Below are 13,583 nucleotides of genomic sequence, written 5' to 3'. Positions count from 1 at the left end.
GAAAGTCATGTAATATTATCGATTTCTTTTGTACAATAAAAACATGAAATAAGGTAAATTTATATGCATGTCTTTTAAATGCATGGACTCCTTTAACCTATTATATATATATGTATATGTTTAACGATTTTTATTATCAGTATAATACACATTGACAAATAGCTGTTTGATCAACAGTTTTATAAGAGTGGAGATTTAATTTCAGTCTTGGTTTCAATCAAATATTACATAATATATTGAGGACGAAAAGGAAAATACCATGTAGGAAACTGACTGCGTATGTACAATATTTTAAACGTTATGTATTTCTTTTGATTTTGTTTAACATTTTTATAATTGGAATGAAAAGAAGTAAAGAAAACATGAAAATTTAATAAAATTCAAAATCAATGCATTAAATAGAATTTGCTTTTACTGATCTAGTAAAGTATTTTCCATAAACAAAATTTCCCCAATTCTAAACTACTTGTAACATTTTTGTCATGTGTTCACTTTTCAGTTAGACAAACCATGGAACCATCCATGAAAAAAACTATGAAACAAGTAAAACATGTATCGTATGAAGCATTGGTCAGTCATTAGTAACTAACAATTTTTTGACTTAAAAGAAGTCATTATTGTTTAAAAGGTTTCAAAGGTAATACACATTTAAAGTTAATTAAGGCGTCAGTAGTTTTTCGATTTTCAAATCTGTTGAATTCATTAGAAAAAGCTAACTCAAGATGACAAATAGAAAACGGATGGAACCACGCGAATTCCAAAAGGATTTAGAAAAGTTCAGACTTTCGTGGTATCTTACAATCTAAGACCGAAAAAGATATCGCTAGAGAGTTGTGACACCAATGCATGGTATCGTGCAACCAATTCGTGATGGTGACAGTAAAACTCATGTAGGGTCGAATTAAGTTTTTTTTCATAAATCTTCTTCGGGGTCATTTCTGTTTATAAAGAATGTATTGTGAACGTCCACGGATAAACTATTTTAACTAAGATTTGTCAGCGCCAAACGTAGAAAGAAAAAAGTAAAATCACAAGTCCGAGGATAATTCAAAACGGAAAGTCCCTAACCAAATGGCAAAATCAAAAGCTCAAACACATCAACCAAATGGTTAGTAACTGTCATAATCCTGATCTAGGATAGGCGTTTTCTTGAAAATGCTGGATAAAACCTGGATTAATAGCGAGCTAAACCTCTCACTTGTATGACAGTCGTATAAAATTTCATTATTTTGACAACGATGTGTGAACAAAACGAACAGACATAATAGGTATAAATGTCAAAAATAGGGGTACAGCAGTCAACGTTGTATTATTAATCACTATAAAAACAAACATTTATCATGACACAATAACACAAAGGCGGGATGTATAAGTACGTCATATGTAACCAAGGAACACAAAAAGGCATACAGAAAAAAAGCATATTAACAAAAACGAAAAACAAAAATACAAAAATTATCATAGAACAATAACACAATGGCGGGATGTATAAGTACAGAGCCATGTCATATATAACCAAGAAACACAAAAAGGCATACAGAAAAAGCATATGAGCAAAAACGAAAGACAAGAATAAAAAAAATTATCATAGAATATTTACACAATGACGGGAAGTATAAGTACAGATCCATGTCAAATGAATATCACCAAAATAACAGACTTAACAGTAAAAGTGATATTGACGAAGACATCAAAAGAACTATAACACGTTTTTAAGATGATAAACAACGTCAATACCCAGAATATATACATCAAGAACATCGTGTATTATTTTTGAAGTTGATCCGGAATATTTATCAACAAGGTCTTGGTACTTTTCGATGAACTTTTACAATTAAACAATTTGAAGTCATCACGTTTGTCAAATATTTCAATTTGAAGTCGTCCATTTTGTCAATATCATTACACAAAACAAACTTTCTACTTTTGGTAGTATCATAATTCTAAAGTATATATTAAATGTTAGCAATAGATGAAATGTGGGGAATTGGGTGACAAAACATAATCAATACTTGCTTCTTATGGGATCAAAAACAGGCTACCCAGTAGGAGTAAACAAAAAGTACCCAGTTGAAAACCTACTAATTGATATCAAACAACTAATCAAGATAATGACTTGTCTCGCATATACATTATATGATCTTAGGTGTATTTATTGTGTGAATCAGTTTGATTTGAAAAGAAATTTGTGTATGATATGAAACAAAGAATTTGATTATATGTTTTTAAAGAAAAAGCTCCAATTAATGAAACACTGTTTCAATTAAGAAAAGGGAATAGAAATGTAAAGCGTAGAAAAATCAGTCGATACGACAAACTTGTAAAAATTGTGATTTAAACTTGTCAAAAGATGATAAAGATTTTAATACTTGTTAAGAGTCCACATTTGATTAACACCAGTAGGTGGATGCATTTACCTCATCGTAAAACTTCTGAACGTCATATAAAGAAAAAAGGGTGGTTAGTATTTTAAAAACATATTTAGTCAAACATCTTGGCTATACAAAAGTTTTGTATTGTCTATGGCAGAAGAATTGATATTCTGTGAACATATTAAGTTTTCATTTCTTTGTATCAGCATAGAATAAAACGTTTAAATGGAAATTCACTGTTATAAACATCATCTTACATTTTAGAATATTAAATCGTGATACAATTATCATTTTGTGTTTTCCCATATCAATTCGCACGTATTATAAACAACTTGAAATTCTGCCATAGAATAAAATATTTAAAGAGAATTATGTAGATTAGTGATAACTAAGAACTCTTTATATTGACAATTTAAAAATGTAGTGAAATTGTATAGGTGTCACTTCAAAAGACACACAAGAAAATGCCTGTACCAAGTCAGGAATATGACAGTTATTATCCATTCGTTTGATGGGTTTGAGCTTTTGAGTTTATTATTTGATTAGGGTCTTTCCGTTTTGAATTTCTCTCGGAGTTCAGTATTTTTTCATTCCAACTTCAATGTTCTCATGTCTTTGGAAAGATTAAAAGCTAACACAATCCATAAATGCATAGATAATTGCAGTTGTATCAGGTACAAACGTCTACATAGAAAGTCATCATTTTACAGCTTCTTTTAACTTGTGTTTAATTTCTTGACTGCGGTTTCAACTCCATTAGGTCACTACTCATTGTTAAGTATAACGTTTGTGATTCTATTTCAATTATCTTAAGTTTGCAAAATCTAAATAATGTCAATGTCAACGTTATCGTCCCGAAAATGTACTACTAATAGTTTGCAACAAAATAATACGATACCTCAAATTCAACAATTGTTTTATGTGCACAAACGGCTAATTTTCATTGAAAAAATATAATCCTTTATTTTATCCAAATGAACTGGTATTTAATTATTGTCCTCCCATATTGCCGACAGATTTTCCGGATGCAGTTACTATAACCATGACATCTCGTTTGAAATTTCGGTGCCTTATTTATACACCCTACAACTGGAAATTGACAGTACGGTTCGACGGGAATTGATGATTACTTACGTCTTTTATAAGTTATTTTGGAACGTTAAGCGTGCACCAATTGATCAATCTTTTTTTGTCGAGAGAATCGCATTCGTATCTGTTTAGGAAATGATAAATATTTGTGAATTATTATAAACATAATAACACTGCTGAAAATATGAGACGGTAGAAAAGAAGACAAGGGAAACGAAAGGGACATTCAACCCCTGAAGTAAAAAAAGAACTAACAACGCCATGGAAAAAAAAAGAAAAAGGAAAAAAAATATATATAACAGTATACAAAACACAACATAGAAAACTAAAAACTGAGAAACACAAGACTCGGGTTCGATGATAACGTTAAAATAAAACGTCACTACAGGCACGAAGATGGCAAACGAGTTTTGAAATATAAGAAGGTGTAAAAGGACTTTCAACATTGGAAAAAAAGAATACTATCAACAAAGGCCGAAAAGATGTCAGCAGTGTGGTAAGAATATTGACTTTCTAGCAAATATTTATATGATGCGTCAATATCTTAGTCTTCATTGTGTTCCTTTAGACTAAAATGACAAAGGACAATTGGATTAATCCATGGATGGCAATTGTTGTGTTATTTGTATTGAAGAAGGCAGGTATGTACAAATGAAAATAAAGGTTTGCAGCTTCAGTTATACATTTAGGTATTAAAACTCACATATATTTCTTTTCAAAATTACAGGAAACATGAATGCATATAAACATAATAAGCTTATTTGAGATATGTGAATCTGATTAAATCTATGTATTTATATGTCCATAGAAAGTAGCGTATATATCACTACTTCTGTATATTTCGACATTCAGAATCATCCAAGTTATTCTTAAAATGATTTATCGATCTACGGCTGCCATTATGTTGTTCAGTATGGTTTCATCAATACAACTTACACCTATTCAAAATTTGTATACATCGTTAATGATTTTTTAACATGTTGAACTCATAGTATAATACGTCTGCTGATAGCTCCACCAGGTGAAATTAGCCTTATATAGCTGTTGCTATTCGTTTTATGTTATAATGTTTTATTTAGATCTTTTGCTTTGAATGTTCCCAATGAAAGTAAATCCAGAAAGCGCTTCGGACGCAGTTAATAAAATGTTGTTTTACTGATATAGACCATGGTCCAATAAGACATTACCGTAATATTTGATCAAATACATTTATTCGAATGCATTTGTGTATAAATCAGTTTTTATATTTACGTAATGGTTTCTGATAACTATGTTCTTTTGAAATCTGTATGTGACAACTCTTTTCGTTGACTAAAATTTATCATTGAATCCACAATTAACATATTGAAATGTTGAAATCCAAAAATGTTCATTTAATATTATATAATTCAAAATTTAAAAAAAGGACACTTACCTCAAAAACCCCGTTGTTATGAGATATATCCAAAGCTAAATCGTAAAAGTCACGAAATAAACTTCGGTTGTGCGTTTTTATATGCATGACGTATTGTTTCGCATGCCATTTATGCGCAAATATTTAATGGGATTTCGCGGAATGTTGTTGAATCATAAACTTATGAAAGAATTCTCTTTTCTAACTTCAATCTCATAATTGTCTGAAATGACTTAAAAATGTGAAAAATGTTGCATATAAATAAACATTGTTGAATTATTATGTAAAAGATTTATTTCCAGACTTTCTACCAAATGTACAAATTTCCAATGAGGTCACAATAAATCGGACGATTAATGTAAATACATTTACATTTATGTGTACATCAGACAGTCCTTTCATGGGATGTACCGTAGAGTTTCTGGTTAATAGATCAACGATAGACGATTTAAGGAATGCAAACAGCACATGTTATCACAAAAATGGTGTGTGTAGACCTGACATATGTAGATGTGCAGCCAATTGCAAAAGTTTTACCTTGAGTGTCATAACATCAACAAACATGACAAACCATATTTTTGGATGCGGTGGAAAGATTGAAAATAGATCGGTCAACGCTTTCTACAGAGTTAACGCCTCCGTTATGTTTGATGGAGAATGTAAGTTTAACATGTTTAACTTTCTTTTTTGTTGTTTTCTCGTGAATTCGTCATGTTCTTTTGAAATTTGATATTTTTGTAGGATTTCGAATAATAATCTCGTAAAACTGCAGCAATTGCAAAAACAAATGTATTATCATGAATCATATGAAACATTAATCAAAATAAAATAAAAAGACATTAATTTGTTAGGGTATTATTGTGATTGTACCAAACATAAATTTAACGGATCAGCGTAGTATTTCGCAAAGGCATGATACTAATTCCAATAAGAAGACGTGCTTTTCAATCAACAATATGACAAATTTACTCTGTAGACTCCAAGCTGAAGACGAAAATGCACGCAAAATGAGAATTCACTAAATTAAAAAAGGAATCAAAAGCAAAGAAAAACAAATAGAACAAAATAAAGGTAAACATTCAACAAAATTTATAAAAAAGCTGATTCAAACTTAGATTCTATCAGTAAATGATGAACGCCAGTTGTTTACTTTGAAATTCTAGATCCAAGTTAACGTGTGTCTCATAATTGATATCAAAAAGTTATATATAATAGTATAAAACACATCAGAAATAAAATTAGACACCCGAACATTTTTTAACCAATGTCCAATTCCAAACGAGGTCAGATCAGATGTGTGGACATGATAAGGGTAACCAACCCTGTCAATCCATACTCGTTTAAATCGTTACACTAGTGAACAAACACAATCAGTAAATGTATAGATCAGACGATTATTCTAATATTCAAAGATATAAATCCACGAAATTATGTCTCTTGTGCGTTGAGGCAGTCACAAACTGTAACGATAAACCAATTTGTAATGCTGACCAGATCAATTTTGATTTTCTTGATTTCTTTTGTTCTTTCTTGTGACCCCTCAGTGGCAGTTTTTGAAGCTTAATTAAAAAAGCTCATAGCGAAACGTATTGATAAAAAATATACGATGGATCAGAAGATATGTTACTGCTAAGAAAAAAGAGGCAACATAGATTAAATGAAGAGTAAAATACACCTTCATGAATGCATCCACATGAAAAGGAAGATATGAAGGGACATTTATAATGTATGCCTCCTGTATTCAGTAATATACAACTGTATATTCCAAACTAATGATAATGAAAATATTAAAAATTATTTTGCTCCTTTTTGTAATATTTTATTTATATTCACATTGCTTTTGAAGATTTCCACCACCAAAAGACAATATATGATTTGATTACTGATGAGACAATGTCCAACAAATCTTATCAAGACCCAAAGTCTCACATTTTTGCTGTTATAGGTAACAATATATGTTTGTTATATATATGTAGATTAAGCTAAATAACTTTTTTTGGAAAATTGTTCATGCTTGTCAGTATGTTTTATTATGTTCTTTCCAAAATAAAAGTTGAATATGTTTTTGCTTTCCACGGATTCTCAAAAGAGAAAAACTGAATCACATCAATAAAAATGTTTAAATAAAAATAAGATAATGATTTCAACAATTCGAAAACCAGAGAATACACATCGAGTGAAATGAAATCAGGTCAAATAAATTCCTTTAGAATTTTAAACTGATTGATGTTTACAAGTTTTTTTTCGTGTTTTACAAAGAAATAAGAAATCTCTTAGTTGTAGCTGTTGTTAAACATAAAAAATAAACAACATAGCCATTTTCATTGAATCCAGTGATGTCTTTATACTTATTTTAACAAAGCTCTCATTTATCTTTAAAAACTATATATCAAACTTGATCATGGAATAGATTACAAGATAACTTTATTCCAAATTTAGTTTCATTTGTATTGAAGTCCTTTATGTGTTTTTCTTGTCAATATATACTTAAAATGTAAGCCCTGTTACATGTTTTAATATGTAACGCACTAAAATTTTATCTGGATTGATATAAGCAAAAAAAGAACACATTATGTCCGTCCTTAAAAATTTCATCAGGTAAATAAAATTGATAAAATTGTTGAGAGCTAATCGTTTAAAGATGAGAGAGAGGGGAAGTCTTAATAATACAGACACAATTGTCTAAATTAAACTTTCCTGAGATAGATATTACCTTGGAATGAGTACAATTTTTAAAACAAAATGAACCAAAAATCTTACCAGTTCATTTACATGTATCAAAATACTGGTTATTGGAAGATGGTTACCTCGATGTTTCCGTGTCCGCCGAGAATGGTATTTAACCAGTGATAATTAAAGCAAGTGATATCATTTTCTTGGTAAACAACACAATTTTATAGAATAAGCTTGATCATGTACGCTCGCGCCCAAATTTATGAAAACCTGTAACTATATCATCAAATATTTATGCAAATGTTTCGACGGAAACAACAGAAACATGCATGCACAATGAATGAAAGGCTTTCTTGATATTGTTACTTTGGTTTATTATTTCATGCCTACCCTAAATACATGTATCTATCATCGAGAATAAAACTTTGTTAGTAGAAATGCAGAACTTCTTTCACTGTTGAGGCATCTGAGTTAATTAATTTTTATGGTTCCTCGGATTTTTGTATATTTGCTATACGCAGACAATTGTTTGATTTTTATTTTATTCTGTTGGAAATGTCGTTTTTTGTTCTTTTTTCAACTATGATTTTCTTTGCCCGTTATGTTTTTTAAAATTTTGTTCATAAAAAACATTGACCGAGTTTTTAAAACCAGTCGAATTTCGAAAGGAAATTCATAAAATTCAATCAAAATCATTTAGAATTATGTATTTCATTCGCATGTTAACGTCTGCTGATTTTCAAACTGATACCGCTTTTCAAGATCTAGGAAATATTGTAAGATTTAATAATTTTTCAGCGGTAGGTTATTTGAGAATTAGATATTCCCTCTAGAAAATATATGATTCACCCCTTTACTCCTCAATCAAACATTTGTCTTGTTTTATTAAATTTTCACCTTTCTAGGAAACCAAGCATACCATTCCCGTGTATCACGCAACGATAATTCGCAATGAAATCGACACAGTGTTAAAATAAGTACGAAAGTACTTTTGGCAATATGTTACATCGAAGTTTGAGCCAAGTATAGAAATTATGAAAGACTAATTACATGTAAGCATTTGTAGATACTAAAATAAAAAAAAGTCATTGAACATGTATGCCGTTGACAATAAAGTATTCACTTAAATAACCAGTAGTTCCTGTGAAACATTTCCATACTGAGGCTCAAATGCTCTTTAATTTTAATACTGAATTGAAATTATAATGTAACAAATAAATATATTGACTGCCAATCAATTAAAGATAAAAAAAAAAAAAATCAAAAGTTGTAAATCTTAACTACTTAGTAACACGTTAATTGTGTATAACCCCAGCCTATAGTTAGATGCCAATAATTAATTTCAAATACCAGTGCAAGATGTTCTGCAGACAATTTTTATTTCACTTATGGAAGTGAACTTCAAAATGTGCACTGCCGTAAAAAAAAAGCCTAATAACGTTTTCAGTTTAAAAAAAGGAAAACATGAAAATCTTCACTCATACAATTCATCGGAGTTAAACCTTTATGTAGGTATGAAAAGATGTGGTATGCGTGCCAATGGGACAACTCTCCATTTAGTCTTTATGTGGAAATTATGGACAGACAAATCTTTAAAAATCTGTCTACAAAAAAGTGTACGGTTCAATAATGTAGTTTTTTTGGATCGATTAATGATATTGTTCATACAATTAAATATTGGTACCATTTAACCAGTTGTGTTTATAAAAACTCTGATGTTAATGGCTTATAATTATTGCAAAACAAATATTTATATTCTGGATATTTTTTCCTTCAGAGGAAACAGAATTTTAGACATAGGTACAAGACATGCAGTTCAGATTTAAATCTCTACCATGATAAACAAATTGACATTCAGATTATTTTCTTGTTGGACCCTTTTATAACTGATTATACGGTATGGGTTTATCTCATTGTTGTTCATCCGCTACAAGTTACAATAATTAAGTTTTAATGTTTAATCAGTTGGCATATTTTTTACAGTTTTGAGCTCAGTATTTTGCGGAATAATGTGTTTCTTATGAGTGTAACAGATCATTGTTGGTATCAAAAAGATATTTTCCTGTAAGTATTACTAGTTTCTGTTTTTTCCTACTTGTAAGAGTTATACATGTACATGTATAGGTTTAATAGCAATGTGGGAAACAAACAAATACACCTAAATATTTAAAAAAAATGTTTTCACATGTTCCAATACAAACTTTTATAATGAACATGAACCGAAAAAAAACCATACCCAAGTCGAAACGATTTCGGAAATACCGTTGGTCAGACATAACCATCAAATTCGGAAACCAAGTATACATTAATATGTTTGGGTTGCTTTTTCTTTTTCTGAACAAATGGTGACAGGTAGAAACATATACCACAGATCTCCTACGGAATCAAAGAGGGGCGAAAGATACCAGAGGGACAGTCAAATTCATAGATCGAAAATAAACTGACAATGCCATGGCTAAAAAGTAAAAAGACAAACAGACAAATAATAGTACACAAGACACAACATAGAAAACTAAAGACTAAGCAGCACGAACTCCACCCAAAACTGGGGTGATCTCAGGTTCTCCGGAAGGGTAAGCAGATCATGCTCCACATGTGGCTCCCGTCGTGTTTCTCATGTTATTACAAACCCGGTAAAAAGTCTAATTCGGTAGGTCACATTCGTGGTGAAAAGGGAAGTGGATTGTAGTTACGACATAAGGAACATATCCGAAATCATCTGTGAAACGGTCATTTCATAACGGTCAACCAACTCGTGATGGCGTCCGTAAAATTTACGAAGGGATGATTTATATATGTGGCCCATATAACTTGAGCATTCACTGTATGAATTTCAATTAATACCACTATGCATCCTTAAATACGGTTGATTGTTTAAATCAGAATCAGCTGCTAGGTAAAAACAAATTACAATAATTCCAATGTGCGCGACTCGTGTTTGTATTTATCCTTCAATATGCTTGAATTAGGAATACTGGAAACCTAAGCAATTCTATGTGTACATCAAAACTGTGAGTCCTTAACTAAAGAACCAAACTGTCCAAGTTCCAGTTTACCGAAAACAATTGCATAACTGGTAACGTCCGTTGTATATTCGATTCATAATTTAATCGAAATAAAAATGTACGGATGTATTCTGTTCAGCATTTCATCATAGAATAAAATTGAGAATGGAAATTGGGAATGTGTCAAAGAGACAACCACCCTATTAAAGAGCAGAAAACAGCCGAAGGCCACCAATGGGTCTCCAATGCAGCGAGAAACTCCCACACCCGGAGGCGTGCTTCAGGCGGCCACTACAAAAAAATGTATACTAGTTCAGTGATAATGGACGTCATACTAAACTCCGAAATATACACAAGAAACTTAAATTAAAATCATACAAAACTAACAAAGCCAGAGGCTCCTGACTTGGGACGGGCGAAAAAATGCGACGGAGTCAAACATGTTTTTTGAGATATCAACCCTCTCCCGTTACCTTTAGCCAAAAACCTGCAGAAAAAACGAACACACAACAATACGCACAGTAAAACTCAGTTCAAAAGAAGTCCGAGTCCGATGTCAGAATAGGTAACAAAAGAAACTAAACAAAATGACAATGATACATAAATTAACAAAGGACTACCAGCAGTTACTGACATGCAAGCTCCAAACCTCAATTAAACTGATTGAAAGATTATGTCTTCATCATATGAATATTAAGTACAATCCCTCCCGTTACGGGTTTAGTATTATACCATCATAAAATATATTAGAAGAACATAACCCGTATTATGTCAACAACTTGTTTTAGAATAAATGTGTTTATTTCCGATGCAAAGACCCTATAAGCGAATCAATATTAAAGCCAAAATATGCAATCTTTAATGACCTGACAACAGTATCGTAACTATATCCCTTCTTAATAAGTCTGTTTTAAGGTTTTGTTAGATTTTGAGGTGAATGCCGACATTGTTGTACTTTGTAAAGAATGTTACCATAAAAAATTGGTTGTGAAATACCTGAACGTATGAGATGTCTGCATGCTGAATTATATTTACGAATGATGTCCTTGTACCTATGATAAAATTTAGTAAATGTTTTGACTAGTTTGTGATATCGAAAACCCTGGTATAATAATTTTTCAGTAATACACAAATTTCTCTCGCTAAAATCTTATACGTTGTTTCATACACGAGCGAATCTTACAAGTTGAGATATATAAACACCATAAGATGGTGACAAGGGAACGTCACCATTTAAAAATGAATAATAACGATAGGAAATAAAAAATCATCTCTTTTATCATAAATTTTGGTATTGAGTTTCCCGTTAGTGATATAAATATCAAGATCGAGGAAAGGGCAGTGTTCATTATTAGTATTAGCTTTATTTAAAGTTAATTCAACAGGATAAATTTATTTAGAATACATACTGAAGTCGTCATTATTGAGAGCCAATATAACATTCAAATATCAAAAAGCATTGTTACATTTTTGTATCAGATGTTGTTTCGATGCGTCTTTGCTGATTTTAGTCATAAATTGTAATTCATAACAATACAGAAACAAGTCCGCAATAAGTGGTGCACAGTTAGTCCCCATTAGAATTTCGATAATTTGACGATATACGGAATCTCCAAAGCGAACAAAAATGCTATCTAATAAAAAATCAAGGGAAGTTATAGTATCAAAGCATGTCCAATTGACATAGTTCTTTTGTTTGTTGTTACTAAAAATGACCTAAAAAACTTATGTATTCGCATTTTGACTTTTTAAATGCCCATTTAATTAAATGTGTGAACTTTTTCTTAATAAGAATATGAGGCAAAGTGGTATATAGGGTAGAAAAATCAAAACTTTGAACTGATTCAAAATCACCAATATAAGCATGCATTCAGATAACCACATCAGATAGAAAAAAATATCTTATATATATGGTATATGATTTACACTTACATACTTTGATATCTTTACAGGGTCAACATAGCTGATAGTTTTGAAAAAAAATCTGAAGCTTCTGGAATACCTGTGATCAATCATGTGTGTCGAACTGCTCAACATTGATTTTTTATGTCTAATTTTAATGCATTCTTCTTTAATATGTCCATTGTAATTTTTAAATTGTAGTATTTGTTGTATTTTATAGGTTGTGATTTAGTAAAATAAAAAAAAACCAAAAGGAATGATACATGTAGCTATGTTTAACAACATTACGAGAACTGTCTTTTTCAAATTTCTTTCGTAGATAGTTAGAACTCATAAGAAATGAATATCATATACCAAAACAATTGAATGGTATCAAATCCGATGTGGTTCACTGGACAATGTTACTTGCACATATAAATATGATAGTATGACTGCAGCAGTATTTATTTTCAGCTTATGGAATTCATTGCTTTAGACAATTAATATTTAGTTTGTTTTTCAAAAGAAACTATCAAATACCTTACATTTTACATTTATGTTCGGCAAGTTGCGTTGCAAGTAGGAATTGTATTGGTATGTTTTTATGTTGATAACTATATGCAGAACATTACCACAAATTTCTTTATAAATTTACTCAATGCTTTAATAGATACAAAAAATATTGTTTCGATTGTAAGCTGTAGAAAACTTATTACAAACGATATAACGCATCCATAACTTTACGGTGATATTGTCCATAGGGCCCTTTAATGTAGATGCGATCCATGTAAACTTATTTATCCTGATGTAGAGAATTTCTCGCAATTTGATTGGCTGATATTTTCCTAATAAATTTCAGTACAATTTTTTATTACGTCAGTTGGAATTTTCTCCCTTATACCATTGACCTAATAAAAATAGTTGCTTTATAGTCCTAATATTTTTCATTTTTCACAGTTTTAGATTAAACATCTAGATATATTTGGTTGATATTGTCCTAGTAATTGAATTTGAATATAATAATTTGTTATATAACCTGAAAACTACTTCACTTAACATAATAATACAATAAACACATGGGTACATACAGTTGAGTGCAGACCAAGCATTACATAAAGTAAACGCAAGTTAACGCCGCGTGCACATATTTCGTTAGTTAACTTCAATTTT

The 13,583-nt window shown here is 30.6% G+C and overlaps 1 protein-coding gene across 3 annotated transcripts; it reads left to right on the top strand.

Annotated features, from left to right (window-relative positions):
• The first annotated feature begins 145 nt into the window (after positions 1–145).
• Positions 146–13,351, top strand: LOC127718093 (uncharacterized). 3 transcript variants are annotated; one of them, XR_007989563.1, is made up of 6 exons: positions 152–277; positions 3,389–3,957; positions 5,157–5,513; positions 6,701–6,799; positions 9,511–9,591; positions 12,485–13,351. XR_007989563.1 is itself a non-coding variant. In XM_052223985.1 (6 exons), the coding sequence occupies exons 2-5, from the start codon at positions 4,036–4,038 to the stop codon at positions 9,549–9,551; spliced, it is 564 nt and encodes a 187-aa protein (XP_052079945.1). In that variant the 5' UTR covers positions 152–277; positions 4,030–4,035; the 3' UTR covers positions 9,552–9,591; positions 12,485–13,351. The 3 variants fall into 3 exon arrangements, 2 of the variants coding, with proteins under 2 accessions (XP_052079944.1, XP_052079945.1); XM_052223985.1 differs by lacking the exon at positions 3,389–3,957 and adding an exon at positions 4,030–4,102; XM_052223984.1 differs by lacking the exons at positions 3,389–3,957; positions 9,511–9,591; positions 12,485–13,351 and adding exons at positions 4,030–4,102; positions 8,433–8,833 and having other exon boundaries at positions 146–277.
• Positions 13,352–13,583: the final 232 nt, after the last annotated feature.

The sequence above is a fragment of the Mytilus californianus genome, unplaced genomic scaffold (genome assembly GCF_021869535.1).
Source record: "Mytilus californianus isolate M0D057914Y unplaced genomic scaffold, xbMytCali1.0.p SCAF_10, whole genome shotgun sequence".
Classification (NCBI taxonomy): Eukaryota; Metazoa; Mollusca; class Bivalvia; order Mytilida; family Mytilidae; genus Mytilus; species Mytilus californianus.
Note: the sequence above shows the minus strand (reverse complement) of the source record. Positions and strands in the feature narration are given on the sequence as shown.